The following is an 18,148-nucleotide window of genomic DNA, read 5'->3' on the forward strand; positions in this document are numbered from 1 at the left end:
ATAGCAAGACCGTTACTCATGAAAACGAGGTTACCCACTTCTGTTTGGGGTCATGCCATTTTGCATGCAGCAACGCTAGTTCGTCTCAGACCGATAAATTATCATAAACATTCCCTGTTGTAATTAGTTTTGGGTCATGAACCTAATATATCCCATTTAAGATTTTTTGGATATGTAATATATGTGTCGATAGCACCGCCATAACGCACCAAAATGGGTTCCCAAAAAAGGTTAGGAATATATGTTGGGTTTAAATCGCCCTCCATTATTCGCTATCTTGAAACATTAACGGGGGATTTGTTCACTGCTTGATTTGCAGACTGTCGATTCGATGAGACATTTTCCCCAAAATTAGGGGGGAAAATTGGTGAAACAAAACGGGAAATTTTGTGAAAAAATTCATTATTATCTCATCTTGATCCACGTGCCTCTATTTGTGAAAAAAGGTGCAAAAGATTATTCATTTGTAGAAAATAGCAAATCAAATGCCAGACGCATTTACGGATCTGAAAAAGGATAAGGATAACCGCCTTAGTGAGTATTTATTAAAGGAAAGTTATATAAATGATGACATTTGTCCATTTATTTTTATAAAGAAAACAACATCGGAGTTTGTTGTACTTGCCATATATGTCGATGACATAAATCTTATTGGAACTCCTACAGAGCTCCAAAAGTCAATTGATTATTTAAAGAAGGAATTCGAGATGAAAGATCTCGGAAAGACAAAATTATGTCTTGATTTGCAAATTGAACATCTGGCAAATGAGATTTTTATTCATCAACCTGCCTACACAGAACAAGTATTAAAAGAGTTTTACATGGATGGAGCACATCCATTAAGTACTCTGATGGTGGTTCGATCACTTGATGTGAATAAGGATCTGTTCCGACCTCAAGAAAAGAATGAAGTGCTACTTGGTCCTGAAGTACTATATCTTAGTGCAATTGGTGCACTAATGTATCTTGCTAATACTAAAAGGCCCGACATAACTTTTTCAGTTAATATATTAGCAAAATATAGCTCTACTCCTACAAGGAGATATTGGAATGGAATCAAACACATCTTGCGGTATCTAAAGGGGACTACCGATATGTGCTTATTTTAAGGCAATAATTGCACTTTCGATCTTGTTGGTTATGCCGATACTAGGTATTTATCCGGCCCACATAAGGCTCGATCTCAAACAGACTATGTGTTTACATGTAGAGGCACTGCCATATCTTGGCGATCGACTAAGCAATCAATCGTGGCTACTTCATCTAATCATGCTGAGATAATTGCTATTCATGAAGCAAGTCGAGAATGTGTGTGGTTGAGGTCTATAATACATCTTATTCGAGACAAATGTGGTTTGAAGTGTGACAAACTACCCATGATTTTGTATGAAGACAATGCAACATGCATAGCCCAATTTAAGAGAGGATTCATAAAAGGAGATAGGACAAAACACATTTCACCAAAGTTATTTTTCACACACGATCTTCAAAAGAATGGTGATATCAATGTGCAACAGATTCGTTCAAGTGATAATATGGTTGATTTGTTCACTAAATATCTACCGACGTCAATCTTCAAAAAACTAATATACATGATTGGGATGCGAAGGCTCAGGGATGTGAATTGATGCTCTCATCAGGGGGAGTTAATACGCACTGTACTCTTTTTTCCTTACAATATTTTATCCCACTGGGTTTTCCTTTGCAAGGTTTTAACGAGGCAACCAAAAGACGTATTGTTCGATATGTGTATTCTTTTTCCTTTACTAGAATTTTTTCCCACTGAGTTTTATTTTAATTAAAGTTTTAACGAGGCACATTATCTATTGAATAGACATTCAAGGGGGTTATAAATAGAATTGTATTTAAGGTGAATATCTATATTTTAGAGAGATTTTAGAGTTTGTTACTTGGTGGCTAAGTTACTTTTTCCCTATAAATAGAGGGGTCCTATTCCATTGTAAATCATCCCAAATCTCTCTCTTTCTTTGCAATATTCTTCTTTATTGTTTTATTACATAGAGGCAATACTATTCTTTTTCTTTAAATAATAATAATAATGCTTGAGCATCAAACCTAAAATGCGGTTATGCCATAACTAAGCCAAACTTCAAAGAAAGTTTAACTAATCCCCCTTAATTGATTACACCCTTTTAGATAACAAAACAAATGTACAAACATCACAGCACATGGTATAATAACAGCTATAAACAAGCACACATAAGCCAATGGGCTGGCAAAAAGAGAATTCATTACCTAACAACATCAAATAGGAATAGGAAGGTAACCATTTTATTTTTCATTTTAATAGCCTTTTTTCATTTTCCCCTAACCCTCTCCTTCCCAATCTTGTGTACACACACACGCACAAACACTATAATCTATATCTCTACCCTAATATACACACACATATTACCATAACCGCAGTCCCCTTATTGTTTTTTGCCCTAGTCTCTCTTCTTGAACCCACTCTCGCTGCTCTCTCTGTCGTTCGCCTCTCTCTGTGTCTCACGCCATTCGTTTAATACTGCGCTTATTACATATTGAGAACAAACAATTTACCATTCTATTGTCAAGAATTTGGTATTCACCCAACCCCCACCCCCAGGCCAAAACGGAAATATATTTCGTCGTATATTAAGAGTTTTTGGTTTTGGCGTTATTTTAGAGCGGTTAGGGTTTTGTTGAGGATCTTATTGGGTTCTTAATCGCTCGCTGCTTTTGTTTTTCTCATAATCGGTAACAATCAGTTTGTTAATGTTCTAATTTTGGATTATGTGGGTGATTTTTGCTGTGTAATATCTGGGTTGGTGGTGTAGAAACCCTAGGGTTTGTTGGGGGAAGTTGTTGCGGGTCTAGGGTTTGTGAATTTGTGAATTTTACTCCCCATTTGGCATGGTGGGTCGGTGAGTTTTAGGTTCTGTTTGGTTCATTACTCGATGAAATCTTGTTGTGGAAACCGAAAAGGGGTATTTCTTCTGTTATTGCAATGATAGTCTGATAATTGCTCAAATTGTTTGATAATCCATCTTCTTTTGGTGAAAGAGATGGAGTAACAGATGAAATTTGATTTATAGGTACTTGAATTTTGTTCATTTCGTTTTGGAAAATTACGCGGGTATTAAGATTGGAAAACCCTTTATTGGTGTTTATAGGGTTGGCTTCGAATTAGTAAGCCAAAGGAAGGATTGTGATAGAGAGGTAAATTTGCCTCAAATATAAAGAGGAAAGCAAAAGTGCATGGTTGATTTCTTTTGGGGAATTTTAGATAGACTAATGTAATGTGGTTGTTTATGCAAATGGTTGGATAGGCAGGGTAAAAGTTCTGGACATATTGGGTTCTGAAAGGAGAAAAAGTGAGTTTTAATAAAGTCTTGTTGTAGAGTAATCTGATCATGTTCTACGGCGCCCATGGAAAGGAGTGAACCAGCATTAGTTCCAGAATGGTTGAGAAGTACTGGAAGTGTTACTGGGGGTGGTGGCTCTTCAAGTCCCCACTTTGCATCCTCTTCTTTGCATTCAGGTAATTAACTGTCAGCTGCTTTGAATTGTTTTCAGTTTTAATTAACTATAAGCGCGTGTTTAAATGAAGCTGAATGGTAGTAGTTAGTTTTGTTAATTAACTTTAAGTATGACATTTTTGCACATTTGTGTTACTTTTGCTGCAGATGTTACTTTTTCCACACTGTCTTCTCGCAATAGATCTCCTAGGAGTGTTAGTGACAAAGATAGCCCACGTTCTGTGTTTTTGGATCGCAGTTCATCGTCAAATTCTAGGCGTAGTTCTAGTGGTACTAGTTCGAAGCATCCGTACAGTAGCTTTAATAGAAGTCATCGTGATAAAAATCGTGAAAGAGAGAAAGAAAGATCAGGTACTGTTGATCTGTGGGATCATGACTCATCTGATCCTCTGGGGAATATTTTAGCCGGTAGAGTTGATAAGAACAGCTTGAGGCGCTCTCAGTCACTGGTGTCCAGGAGACCTGGCGAGTTATTGCCCCGTAGGACTGAGGACTTGAAAGGTGGTATTAGTAGCACCCATAACAGTGGTACTGGTATTCATTCCGGGGGAAGTAGTTTTAATGGTAGCCAGAAGGCGGCATTTGAGAAAGACTTCCCTTCTCTTGGGATTGAAGAGAGGCAAGTCACCAGAGTTTCATCTCCTGGGTTGAGCTCAGCAGTTCAGAGTCTGCCAATTGGAAACTCAGCTTTGCTTGGTGCTGATAAATGGACCTCCGCATTGGCAGAGGTGCCTCCTATAATTGGCAGCATCAGTATGGGGAGCTCAGCTTCTCAACACAGTATTGCTGCAGCTCCACCTAGTGCTTCGAGTGGGATGGCTAGTCTTAACATGGCTGAAGCATTGTCACAAGCACCACCACGTGCCCGTGCCACCACCCAGGTAATTTTTTTTTAATTGCTAGTTATTACTTGTTTTGATAATTTTGGAAGAGGTGTTCATTTGTGTATGTTTTGCACATTTGTAGATCCCTGATAAGACACAGAGGCTGGAGGAATTGGCTATAAAGCAATCCAGACAGTTGATACCTGTGATACCTTCGACGCCTAAAGCCTTGGTATGACATCATGTTATATGCACACAATGTTCATATGCTTTAATAATGCATTTAACCGGGACTTATTTTTTTCCCTTATGACTTCATCTATAGGGGTTATCATTTACTGGTTTGTTTATATGCAGCTATAGAAAGAATTGGTGGGGGAGTTCATTCATGATACAATTGAGAATTCCGTAGTCATTTCTGGTTTTTATCCTTTTGCAGTTGGTCATTGATTTAGCTCTATTGAACTTTTCTTTTCGTCACTTATGGATTGAATGCTAATAATCTTTTGTAGCAGTCTAAGTTATTATAGAATATATTAAGACACAGGAAGCTTCAGATATGAATGTGATAGCCAGGTTTCTGTAGGTCTCATTTGTAAATAGAAGTGCAACTAACTTGTGCTGGTTATAGGTCTTTGACGAGTCCTGATGTACTATTAACCATTTTATTATTCACAAATATATAAAGAAGCTATTTGTTTGTGCTGGGCGGTTGTGTGGTGTTCACGCATTGTTGACATATGCCATTTTCCATGTTCATAATATCTTGACCTGTACATTGTCTTACGCCTTGAGCTGCTGGAGTGCATGTAGCGGGATTGAAACCCAGTTGGCTATATAGCTTTGCAAGATATAAGGAAACATTAAGCTATTCAAGATTTCCTGGTAACACATACAAGAGCTTATCTTCAACGCACTAGCTTTAGACGATTGTAAGATGTGGTTACACCCTGATATAATAAATAAAAATTGTGGGAATTTCATTGTACAAATTGATATAAACCATGATTAGTTGTGTAATTAATAAGAATCATTGGAAGTGTGGAGTTGTGTGACAACTATAGTTCAAATACATGCCTTGATACAAGTGTGAGGGTTCTTTTTTCCCATTCTTGTTGTCAAAGACTTGCGTCCTCTCAGTATCTGAATTCTGCTTAACTTACAAACAATGCTGTCCATCATGATCTGGATAATCCTCTAATCAGTGTCTCAAGACACTATCTTGCTCTGTAGACCTATTTTTCCCTTTATGATCTAGATGATCCCCTAATCAGTGATTCATTATCTTGCTCTAAAGACCTTGTCTTTCTTTAATTTTTCTTTGAAGTTTTTTAAGCCCTTGATTGAAGTGAGAGTCAATTGTTAATGTCTTTATTACTTGTACTTTGCCTTAAATTGTATTTGATCCACACATTATTGTATTGGCTGGGTTGTTGAGTAGAATCATGTCTATGATTGCATTTTGTTTTATCCACCTGCTTATGTTGCTTGTACATGTAGACGATTATATTGGTGAAATAAGTTGCCCGGACACGGGTGCGGGTGTCCGACATGGATGCAGATCTAGAAGTCGGATCCTTCGAGATGTAAATTCTAAGATTTGGGGATAAACATCAACAATAACAACAACAACCCAATATAATCCCACTAGTGGGGTTTGGGGAGGGTAGTGTGTACGCAGACCTTACCCCTACCATGGGGTAGAGAGGATGTTTCCGATAGACCCTCGGCTCCCTCCCTCCAAGAACTCCCCACCTTGCTCTTGGGGTGACTCGAACTCACAACCTCTTGGTTGGAAGTGGAGGGTGCTCACCACTAGAGCAACCCACTCTTGTCATCTTGGGAATAAGGATCCTAGTATGGATATGGGTGCGGGGTTTCTGGCTTAAAGTAATTAAAAAAATATCTCTAAATTATGATATTTTTTGTGGAATACTTACATATAACTTGTAAAGTGTGGATGTTTTTTTGTTCTCAAGTTGTAGATAAGAAAAAGATTGATTTTCGAGACAAGGTATGCTATTTCTCCAAATTTACCCTAGTTTTGGGTCTTATTTCGGGAATCAAATTGTATCTCGTCTCGAATTTTTCAGTCTATCGTGGTCAAAGTACCCAAAATTGTTTGACCAGATCCGGTACGGATCCCATACCCACACCAATGCTGGTGTCGTGTCGACAGGGGTGCGACACCTAAACTGTTGTGTCAGAGCAACTTAGCTGGTGAAGCTAGATACCTAGCTACTAAGTTTCTCGGACTCGGGTGTCCGATACGAGTGCATATATAGAGGTCGGATCCTTCATGATCTAAATTTTAAGATTCGGGGGTATGGATCCAGGTATGGATATGAGTGTTGGAATTCGGCTAAAAATAATTCAAATATCTAAAGGGAGAGTTATAAAAATATGTCTAAATTATGAGACATTATTTGGAAAACTTACAAGGTGTTCCGAGAAGGAAAAAATATTGATTTCTCCGTTGATTTTGGTTAAGTATCCGAAATCGGTTGACCATATCCGGTACGGATTCTACAGCCACACCCACGTCGTGTCGACATGGGTGCGGCAAACACGACGTGGGTGCGGCACCGTAAGTGAAGAGTCCGAGCAACTATCCAAAGGAAAATGGTCAATAAAAGGTGAACTACAGTTGTCAAATAAACAAACTAGAACGCAAAATTACTGGAAGCTCAGTAGGGGAAGCTTTTGAGTGATTGATTAACCGGGGAATGCTGCTAATTCATATTGGGGACAACCAATGTTTTATAGTAAATGGTCATGAATTATGTTTAATTAAACTTGAATTTGCGCGTAAATTATGGCACTTGAACTTTTATTGTTCCCTATGTAATGTCATAACCTTGTGGTTGATCACATTCATTGGTCAGGTGAATTATTTAGTCTCTTTAATAATTCTTTGGCACTTACAAAAGATAGTAGTACTAGAATTCAAATGGTTACTTGATTATGTTTGACCTGTTCATGTGACATTATCCTGTCCCAACCTCTTGCTCCCACCCTCTCAGGGAGTGTATAACCATGAATATGTAAGACTTGTTTAGAGGAGCTTGTGACTTGTGACGAGTGTGTGCTTTTGTTGGGAGCTAGTGTGCTTTCCTAGTTCTATCTCACTGGAAAAGCAATATTAGAGAACAAACATAAAGGAATCACATCTTCAGCTAATTGCTGTTACATATATTGTGCCTTCTCTCCTCTAAAGCTTAATGCACCAAGGGGTCGTTTGGTTAGAAGACAAGTTATGCATGGATTAACAATGCATGTATTAGTATTTTCAAGGAAAAGACAAATTAAATCTAAAGAATGAGGAGCTTTTTGTCAAATTTTGTTCAATCCATGTATTACTTTACCTGTATTCTTATTCTATATTCTACCCTGCATAAAATAATAAGTAGATTCCAGCATAACTTATGCGAGTATTATTTCATGTGGAAAACAAAAGAAGCAACTAAAAAACGTATATAATTGTTTGGAGTTTAATGCAGTGATGATGTTTCTCTGTGCGCCTCTCTTGGCCAATGGTTCGCATTTCCTGCCGTATGTATGTTTTTTGTCGTTGTAACGTACCATGATGGTTCCTTCTCTGGCATAATCATTCATCTGTACTTGGGTCCTAGCGGTTCTGTAGCACTTCTTGTTACTGTGAAGGGTATTATTTCTGATGCACTGTTTACCGCTTTTTCCACAAATTGCTTGTTCACTGGCACTCAAGGAACCAAATTGGTAGCTACATTTTAGCTTTTTCTTTCTTAGAGAGAGAGAGAGAGAGAGTATTGTAGCTTTTATGCATCTTTATGTAGAAAAGACAGCAGAATGTCTACTTGAAAGGAAAAGGGTTGGAATCCATCTTGCTTATGAATATTGTTGAAGAATCTGTATATTTTCCATTTTAGTTGTATCTTCCTCTATTTGGATATAGAATTTATGTTCAAAGGTTTGTGCTTGATGGATAGTTGATATCCATGTTAATGGGAAGTAATTGTTTCCAGGTTTCCAGTTCTGCTGATAAAGCTAAGCAACCAAAAGCCACAGCTAGGGCAAATGAGATGGTTGGATTAGCTAAGAGTATGCAACAACCTTTTTCCACTCAACTTGCAAATCAGCCCCGTAGTGGACAAGTCAGATCGGAAGCTCCAGCTACCTCTCATGGCAAAACTCTTCTGGTTCTGAAGCCAGGACGGGAAAACGGTGTCACCTCTTTATCAAAAGAAGCACTGAGTCCAGCTAACAACACTGGCGGTAGATTAGCTAATTGCTCTCCTGCAGTGGCTCCTTCAGCTCCTGCTTTGACCAGTCCAACTTCGAGGGTGACTTCCCTTGAATCTAAAGCTGCTACATTGTCGCTGAAAGCACGATCTACTGCAGAGAAGAGATCTTCTCTGTCTCAAGCCCAAAGCAGGAGTGATTTTTTCAATCTAATGAGGAAGAAGACTTCATTAAATTCTTCTACTGTCCTTCCAGACTCTGGTATGGCTTCATCTGACAGTAGTGAGCAATCTGGTATTAAAACTAAAGATGAGGATAGTGCCTCATTGAGTCCTTGTGTTTCTGAAAATGGAAGTGAGAGAACCAGCAATGGAGATGCTCATGAATCTCAAAACGATGTTCAAAGACATAATGGTATCGAGGAGAACAACTTGTCCATAAATGGAGCGCTATATCCAGATGAGGAAGAGGCTGCTTTCCTACGTTCTCTTGGTTGGGATGAAAATGCTGGGGAAGACGAAGGCCTGACAGAGGAAGAAATTAATGCATTTTATCAGGAGGTAACCAACTCTACTTGCTGTTTTCTATGTTATGATAAGAGATACTTCCAATGTTAGATTAGTTATGTTAAAAGATAAGCCATGATTAAGTTGTTTTGCCTGCGAGTTTGATACTAGTGAGGATTCGTGGAGAATGTTCATGGCATATGTACCTGAACATGACCCAAAGTAGGAGATAGCCGGGTATTTCCACAGAGAAGTCTAGCACTGGCTTGCCCAAAGCGTTGAACATAGAGAATTAAGGTTGTCTTACATACACACTGGTGGAATTTCATTTTCTTCCGCTTTTTAGAAGGCGTAGCATTGGAACTGCTATGTAGGCTTTTGTTTACCGAGGGTTCGAATCCCTCTCTTTCCGTACCTTCGCTTAATTCACCAATTTTACTAACAACAAGGGCTCAAAGCTTGTTTTCCCTTCAGACTGTGTTTGACTGAACTCCCTACTTTTGCAGTATATGAAACTGAAGCCTTCCTTGAAGGTGTACAAAGGTGCCCTGCCAAAGTGTTTGATGCTGCCTGAGATGCATGTTGCTACTAATCGTGGACCTGCTTCTTCCGAGTCGACTTCTTCTGAATCTGATGCTTGAATATAGTGATTTCGCATGTATGGATGCACACAATTGGGTTTATCAAGAGATACATCTCTTCTTTTTGTGATCTATTTAGTTTTGGAGCATCTCTGATGCATGTTGACAAGTGGAGGGTGGCTTTTGGAATTTTGAAGTTCAGAGAAGAGAAATAAGTTAGTCTGCTGCTGTCCTACTGGCTCAAAAGTAAGCTAAGGTATCAAAGGTAGCGTTTTATAAGTAGAGTTTAGGAAAATGTTAGTCTGCAGTGGATAATGCTGGGCAAATTGCTTCTTTTTGGAAATTTTTTTGTGCTTTTCCTTTCCAGTATCAATTGAAAAGGAAAGAGAAGGTTTTACGTTGTTTTGGTCAATTTTACGGGGAAGAAGGAAAATTGCAAAGTTCATTATAGAATTTTCTTTTCAGTCGTAATCGCAAAAGCTCGTGTTGATATAATCCTATCTATATTTTTGTCTTTAACTGTTTGGCTAAGGTTCTTTATGATATTAATATTTTCAATTGCAATCGGCTCACTTCTTAGAGCAGTTTGATGGATGTAGTAGGTGGCAGTGACGGGTAGGGAGGATTACAGTGTGCATAGTTTCTGTTGAAGTGCTTTGACTGGTGGCTCTGTTGTTGGAGCATGTATTTTCCTTCAGTGATTGATCGGCTTTCTTAGAGTTGGAAGTAATGTAAATTGCCTTTGACTGGTTTTCTTAAGCAGGTAATGAGGGGTTAATATTGCTTAATGGTGTTGAATCTTTTGAAAGAAAACTACACTATCCAGGTTCTGTTTAAGTATTAAAATTGCAATAAAAAACAGTAGGTAAATGGATTCAAGTTGCATTTTAACCTTTTAAGTGCCTGCCTCTATTTTTTTTTCCCATTCAAAATTGCTCTCGTCTCAATGTCCTAAGACATTTTGAAAGAATTGAGAATGTCTTTCTGGACAGACGATTGACACCTCAATGGAGTAAAGATATTAGGGGTATGGAACTTTAATTCTAGTCCTTCTGCTTTGTTCTTAGGCAGACCCCCCTGTAGGCCTATCGACCAATGACTCGTGATCCCAACTTGCGTAATGGAAAAATTGGAGTAATAGAACAATTGATTTCGTTGTGGTGGTAAAAGATATCACGTATCTTGATTGTGTACAAAGGCAACTTGGTCTCTGGCTATAAAGTTTCCAGTATTTTGCACCGCTTGTGAATTATAAGACGATCTTATACCAGAAAATGAAACATTGGACATAACTTTGGAACCCCCCCCCCACTGGCTGCAAGGAAATAACGGATTGGATTTTCTAACTCTCTTTAAAGAGACTGGTTTCGAATTCACTTGCTTGCAAGCTTAGGGTTAGCAGGTTGTTGACTGGGAGAGCTGGTAAAAGAATAAAATCTTCAAGAGATCATGGTTAACAAGCCAGCTGAGGAATAACAATCTTCCTCAGCAATACCAAAAATCCATCCAAGGAATGAGCTTCCCCAAAGTTAATTCGCGTGGACTACAAAGAAAAGATAGAGTCTCACCCGGTAACATCAGCTGAGTCAATGGCAGAAAGTCTTGAAAAGAACCTTTTATTCGATGCTTCTGATTCAAGCTTATTCCTTTCCGCCTTTTGAATAAATCTAGAACCTCAATTAGCAGATTCATTAGAAACCTTTCGACCAACATAATCTTTGAATTTTCCGCATATATAACCAGCAGAGCTCTCGTATGAGCAAAGTAACGCCTTCGTCCTTTTTCTCCATGTATGCTTAGGAATCACACCAATCTATCCCGAATTTGGTGGTTAAACTCTACTGGTATGAGAAGGGTCCTCCTCTCCCTTGTCAAATAAAAATGACACACTATGTGGGCGGATGGAGAATAACTTTAAGGTCTACATTAAAGAAAAAAAAAGAGCAAAAAGGATAAGATTTAAGTGATTTTTGGTAGTTATTTTCAATTACAATAAAGTCAAATCGTCGTACAACTGTTGTTAGTCATAAAGAAATTAATCAAATATTACCTTTTTCAAATGTTTTCCTACATATTTACAATCTTCAACTTTGTGTAGAGTATAAGTTTCAGCTAATTTCTTATTTTATAAATTTACTTTTAGATATTTAGTCTCTTAAAGGCTGACAATTTTCCCTGAACGAAACTTTCTCGACAAGACGACCACCATTATTAAAAATAAAAACTAGACTAGAAACACGATTAAATCAATAGGAAAATCTGAGTAGCCTCATTGGCTTGTACTTTTAGCTGTCTATTGCGTACATACTAAGGTGGATTTTAGGCAAGGGAATTACAGGGTATTATAGTCATTCTCGCTCACGTCTATATATATATTCAAACCCTAGCAAAATCAATGGTATCGCTCAATCGCCATTTTCTAGTCTCTTATCATCTCGAAATGTAAGAATTTCCCTATACAGACGACCTGTAAATGTTTTTCGAGTATCTTCATTCTTCCCTCATCCTACTGATGTTTTAGAGAGGAAGATACTCAGCAAAACATTTACTGGTTACTTGTATAGAATCAATATATGTAGTCCGTCACAACTCAAGCACAATTTCATCCTCTCCAGATCCATAAAGTACCAAATCGATCGTATAGCTCAATCGCCGTTTTTCAGTCTCTAAAATTTCTCCTAGTTGTCAAAAGTTCGTACAGGTGACTTGTAAATGTTTTGCGACCTTCTAATATGATACTGGCAAAACATTTACACGTACCTTGTATGAACTTTTGATTCTAGCTTTGCTGAAGCCTTTTGATGGAGTACTGCTTTAACTCAAGTGGCCAATCTAAAAGGCTGTGATATTCACAGTCGGTGAGTTTAAAAAACACATTAATTGGTATAATGTTTCCATTGGTATGTTTAGAACACTTCCAAATGAGTTAATTAAACAAAATCAGCACTAACTCAACTGATTTTTTTGAGCTAACATGAGGGGAAAATTTAATAATTAATTGTTATTTTGATGTTAGACAGAGACGTCCTATGCTTTAATAGGAGTTAGCAAATCTCTTGGGATCCATAGCGAAAGTAGAGCACAATGGAAGAGAAAGATCTAGATAGGTGGTACGTATTAGTTGAGAATATGTTTTAGTCAATTGAGCACTTTTACTTTACATCCTATGCTTTTCTTGTAGTTGTTTAGCCTTTTAGAGATTTATGCATCAATTAAAAATTTAAAGAATCTTTAATACTTATTACATTATTTTTTGTTTTGTATAATATTGGCTTGAGATGAGTTTATATGGTGTAACATGGTCAGTAAGTATTCGTATAGCTTACATCCTGCTATGGATAGAAACTGATGACATTCAAAATAATTATTGGTATCTGGGGCATGGGAGGAATAGGGAAGACGGCAGTTGCACGAGCCATTTTTTATGAGCTCTCTAATTATTTTGAAGCTTCTTGTTTCCGTGGAGATGTAAAAGAATACAAGCATAGAGTGCACTCGTTGCAAAATACCCTTCTTTGTAAACTGTTTAGGGAGAAAGATGAATGTCAGTAAGGAAGTGCATGATAGCAAGTAGACTTCCTTTTAAGAAGGTTCCTATTTGTGCCTGATGACATAGATCACACACACCAATTGGATTACTTAGCATGGGATCTTGGTTGGTTTGGTAAACCCAGTAGAATGCATGATTTGATACATGATATGGGTAAATATGTGGTGAATATGCAAAAGATCCTGAACGTAGCAGTATGGCGCATTGAAGATTTAGAAGAAGTGATGATCCACAATATGGTAAGTAGGCACAATGCTATATTATTCAATTCTAAGTTGTTTAACAATCCAAAGGTATATAAAACACATTTCAATGATCCGTTCCTCTAGTTTCACGCTCTTGTCATGAATCATTTTGGTTTACTTTAATAGGAGAAGCAAAAGCAAAATTCATTGCCTGTTGCTTATTTCATTTTTTACATTTTTTTAATCCATGATTTAGACAAGTTTCTACTTGTTTTATTCCATTTCATTCTTTGAATTTACCTCACATTTGTATGACATTTTGTACATAATCATTCATTCATATATTCTATCATTGAATTAGAACGAAAGTACATGACAAATTTATAGGTCATGTCTTAATTAGGAATTCCTTCTATCAATAACAACAACAACAACAAACCCAGTATATTCCCACATGTGGGGTCTGGGGAGGGTAGTGTGTATGCAAACCTTACCCCTACCTAGTGAAGGTAGAGAGGCAAATTCCTTCTATCACTTAATAAAAAAACTTAAAAGACTGAGACTCTAAAGAACCTCTGAGAAAATGTTCTTTAGAAAATAGAATTGTGCAATTAATTGCTTGCGAAATAGTTCATTTGTTGAGCAACATTTTTCTTAAAAAAGGACCTAACCAATACGGTACCTTAAATTTTCCAATGGCGCTCCTCGAGAAACTGCTCGTGCAATAGTAAGGTTTAACCTTGATATTATAGGGTAGAAATATAACTAAAAGAAAGTAAAAAGGAATTTGGCATCGCGAGGAGTGAAAGTACTTATTTTTGTAGAGGGATCCTTGTACTGCATTTGATATTATACTTTGTTATCTTTTAAGCAGGGGGCCAAAGCAATGGAGGCAATCTGGATTCGTTGTCCCCCAAAACCTATTCTTTAGCAAAGGGCCATGAAAATTTTATGAACTCATCATGGATCAAACAGATGTTACACATAGATAATGTGATGATCCTTTTTGATCCGTGATGACTGACAGATAATGTGATGGATGTTGTGAGTTGCCTTGATGGCTCTGTTGATTATTTGTCCAACAACTTGTGTTGGTTTGATCGCTATCCTTCGAAATCACGTCCATCTAATTTTGAACCCAATAGACTTGTTCATCTTCGACTCACACGGAGTTCACTATGTCAATTATGGAGAGGAACAAAGGTACAGTATTTGAATTTTATTTCCTTTTTCTTTCATCTCTAGTATCACTGTCTTTTTGTGATGAGTAAATAATTGTTGTTGTCCCATTTTCATTGACATATTTCCTAAATTGTATATCAGCTTTCTTACATTCCTTGCAATTTAATACTGTTCTTATGCTATTTCATATATGCTGTTACAATTTGGGAAATCAAACAACTTTTACTGTGACTATAATCTGTCAAATATCTTGAGTATTTTAAACTATAAAAGATTTTGATTTATAGTATTTTTGTATAAATGTCTCAAAAATTTAAGTCTGATGTGCTCACACCAAGATTACACGTTTTAACCTTTGAAATCAAAACCAAGTAATTATTTTGGGAGGGACAGTAGTTTTTCTAATACAATATAGGAACACTTGCACAAAGTCAATTTTTTTTTTTGCAGATAATGACGGAAACTCCTACATAAAATGTAATAATGATCTCCACAAAGTAAAACATGTCCTGTTTTTACTGAATAAGTTTTTATAACGTTTCTAGTCAATTATTTATAACATCTGAAAATTAGTTCAAGAAACTCATTCCATATAATCAAGGTTTTTCCCTTACCCTGTCAGTATCTAACAGAAGAAAAATCTAAAGAAAATATAGAGTATGCATAAAGACAAAATCTTACGGTGCTCTACTTTACGTTTTGTTGACCCCTGGTCATTATAAGTTCATTGACCTCTGATGAGCTATAAATGAGCCCTTTTAGGCACAAGTTTAGTACATTATCTTTGTGCTCACCCCTTTAGGCACAAGTTTAGTACATTATCTTTGTGCTCACCCCTTTAGGCACAAGTTTAGTACATTATCTTTGTGCTCACCCCTTCCTATGTATGCATGGATTGGTAATATGGACTTTTTTGTTTGACTCACTATTGGCCTACTATCCAATCTGTGATCACTATAATTTATTCCTGAAACCATGGGAAGCACCATCCTTCTATGATTTCTTTTTAACTCTATTGTTAGTACTTGGCAGTTGTGCATGCTTTTTGTTTTTTGTCCATCTCTTTTTGGGTTGTCAACAGGATTTGTGGATTCTAAGAATGCTATATCTCAGCTACTCTATGTGCTTGATGGAATGCCCGAGTAGGATATAATAAGTGAAAGAGCTAACGTGGCATGATCGCAATTATAAGTGTCCTATTTAGTATAGGGATTTAGGGACTAGACTTGTTGAGGAACTGAGATGCTTCATTAGTTCTTGTTTCATTCATTTGCATTTCCCCCCATTCTTTTGTGCAGGAGATTGCTTTGTTAAGTTAGTTTCAGCACCAAAACACAGTACGGTATTATGTCACACCAGGTAATTGTTGTTATTGCTTCCTCGATTATATTTTCTTTGCTCCTTTCTTTGGGAGTTAGAATTGTTGTTCATCTTTCTCATAATTGCTTGTTCTGTTATATGCAAATTCGAAGTTGTTCTCACTTTCCAATAGGTCTTAATTTATGCAGTTCCAAATATGAGAATGGCTACCACGACACACCATGAGTATATTCTTAAACCTTCTTGGTTTATAGTGTGTTGTGTCTTATAGCTTGAAGGAAGTGTCTATTAGCTGGAGCTATTGGGGAGTGCTGAAAAATCCAGTAATCGAAAACCAAATTCAATAGCAGCTTCTGCACCCACTGATTTTTGCACCTTCTAACATCTCGAGCTTGATATTGTACTTTAATCTCAATTAGATGGCTATAACAGTCTGTCCCATGCTGTATTTTTTGCACTCTATGGAGAGGAATCAAAGATAATTTGTGGGTACTGTAACACCTGTACCGCAAGTCGTCTCATGAATCTGTTTTTTGGTGTAATTATTGTGATGTATTCATGTAAATGATGTTTATTACTTTCTGGACTTTCTGTTCCAAGCTGCATTTTTTGGACCTTATGGAGAGGAATCAAAGATCCTTTTAAGGGGTCTGCGTCACCTTTCCCTACCATAACAGCTTAGGTGTTTTGTGAATCTGTTTTTTGGTGTAATTACTGTGATGTGAATGAATTATGTAAATTACTTTTTGCAATTTGTTGATACTTGAAGTTTTACCCAGGAGCCAAATATGTCTTCGTGCAACTTCATACATCCACTGTATGCAGCAAATCAATAAAATCCTTGATTGTTTTTATCCCTGAAATTTTTTCCAAGTTCTGTTCTTTAAGAGCTGCCATTCTTTGTTTGTTTATAAAACTTAAGCAATTTCGAGGGTACCTTACCATTTACTTATATCCAGTACATATATTTCGCAGGAGGTTGTCCCTTTTCTGTAATAGATGATTCTTTTATTTCTTTTGCAGCTGATGGATCTTTTAGACCATGGTCTAAAGATTATTCTAAGTAAATTGAAAATCTTACGAGAAAATATTAGATTAATTTTTTTAAATTTTTATAAGTTATTGCAAACGTTAGACCATAGTTTAATATTTTGTGAGCAAATTAAAAGTTCTATTTTAAAATAGATACAAAATCTAAATAGTGACCTGAGAAAAACATTTGCTTATAAAGGCCGAAAAAATAAGTGCAAACTGGTAAACTCCCTACTATATCAAAGCCTTAATTAATTGGAAAACTACCAGCTATGTCCATTTATAAGTACTCATTACAAAAATTGGCCAATTCATAAAATATTACTAATATTAGCCAATTAGCTATTTGTAGCAAAAAAAAGGTCAAATTTTTACTTTCTTTTGAGTGAGTGTTATTAGAATAGATTGGGTACATCTTAAGGAGCTTGAATCTCAGTTTTGGAATGATTTGATGAAGTTTTGAGGTGGTTTGAATTGAAAATTCGAAGTAAAAACTGAAAATGAAAAAAAAAATGATATGTGTATCACACCGTGTATCATTTGTGTATCACATATGTATTATATTTGTATCAATTTTGTATCACATGTATACCTGTGTGTGAGATACATACGTGATACATGTTTGATACATGTGTCGCAGAAGAATTTTTTGAACTCGATTTAATTACGAATTTTGATACAAAACCAGTCCAAATCACCTCCAATCTTCCTCAAATTTTGTATATTGACCTATCTATATGTTTTCAATGAATTTCAACTATACCCATTGAAAATGTTTCTTTTTTCCTTAGATTTTTGGAATATTGTATTTTTTTTTTTGTATTTCATCACCTTATTTGCTACCTCATCCATGAAATTTCCTTTCCGTCTTGCATCTAATTTTGCTAATCACGCTTAAAAATATGGAAGGAGATTTTTGCATTTGATTCTTTGAGAGAAAGAACCTTATTTATTTAATTTTTTAATTTTTATATGTGCTTGGCTAGTTTTGGTAAGTCTATGACTAATGGTTAGAGGTTGATAAGTTGAGACTTATTTGAGATATTTGTGTAAGTTTCCCTAATTAATTCTAGCCCAATTGGCTCAATTGCTGTTAGCCCAACACAAGAATGAAAAAAATAAGACACTTTAGTGCTACTATTGATTTATTTGTAAAAGATATTTGGGGGAAATGTCCCATACCAAAATTTTAAAGTTCGCTTGCCAGGATATTTTTTCAATTCCCA

The 18,148-nt window shown here is 36.6% G+C and overlaps 1 protein-coding gene and 1 long non-coding RNA gene across 6 annotated transcripts; both read left to right on the plus strand.

Annotated features, from left to right (window-relative positions):
• Positions 1-2,330: 2,330 nt before the first annotated feature.
• Positions 2,331-10,217, plus strand: LOC104086746 (uncharacterized). The gene is made up of 5 exons (XM_009591076.4): positions 2,331-3,523; positions 3,669-4,402; positions 4,488-4,577; positions 8,350-9,126; positions 9,579-10,217. Exons 1-5 carry the CDS (start codon positions 3,412-3,414, stop codon positions 9,711-9,713), a joined length of 1,848 nt encoding a protein of 615 aa, XP_009589371.1. The 5' UTR covers positions 2,331-3,411; the 3' UTR covers positions 9,714-10,217.
• A 1,851-nt stretch (positions 10,218-12,068) lies between these two features.
• On the plus strand, positions 12,069-16,744 carry LOC104086747 (uncharacterized). 5 transcript variants are annotated; one of them, XR_684166.4, is made up of 4 exons: positions 12,069-13,442; positions 14,263-14,591; positions 15,869-15,929; positions 16,063-16,744. It is a non-coding gene; the product is annotated as an uncharacterized lncRNA (long non-coding RNA). The 5 variants fall into 5 exon arrangements; XR_004504402.2 differs by having other exon boundaries at positions 12,069-12,511; positions 12,670-14,591; XR_004504405.2 differs by having other exon boundaries at positions 12,069-12,511; positions 12,674-14,591.
• The last annotated feature ends 1,404 nt before the right edge of the window (positions 16,745-18,148 follow it).

Source organism: Nicotiana tomentosiformis, chromosome 4, assembly GCF_000390325.3.
Source record: "Nicotiana tomentosiformis chromosome 4, ASM39032v3, whole genome shotgun sequence".
Classification (NCBI taxonomy): domain Eukaryota; kingdom Viridiplantae; phylum Streptophyta; class Magnoliopsida; order Solanales; family Solanaceae; genus Nicotiana; species Nicotiana tomentosiformis.

Excerpts from the sequence above, each read along its gene's own strand:
- LOC104086746 (XM_009591076.4), top strand. The coding sequence starts at position 3,412 with ATGGAAAGGAGTGAACCAGCATTAGTTCCAGAATGGTTGAGAAGTACT. Across the intron at positions 3,524-3,668 it reads ATCCTCTTCTTTGCATTCAG|ATGTTACTTTTTCCACACTG; the intron begins GTAATTAACTGT and ends CTTTTGCTGCAG. Across the intron at positions 9,127-9,578 it reads TTAATGCATTTTATCAGGAG|TATATGAAACTGAAGCCTTC; the intron begins GTAACCAACTCT and ends CTACTTTTGCAG.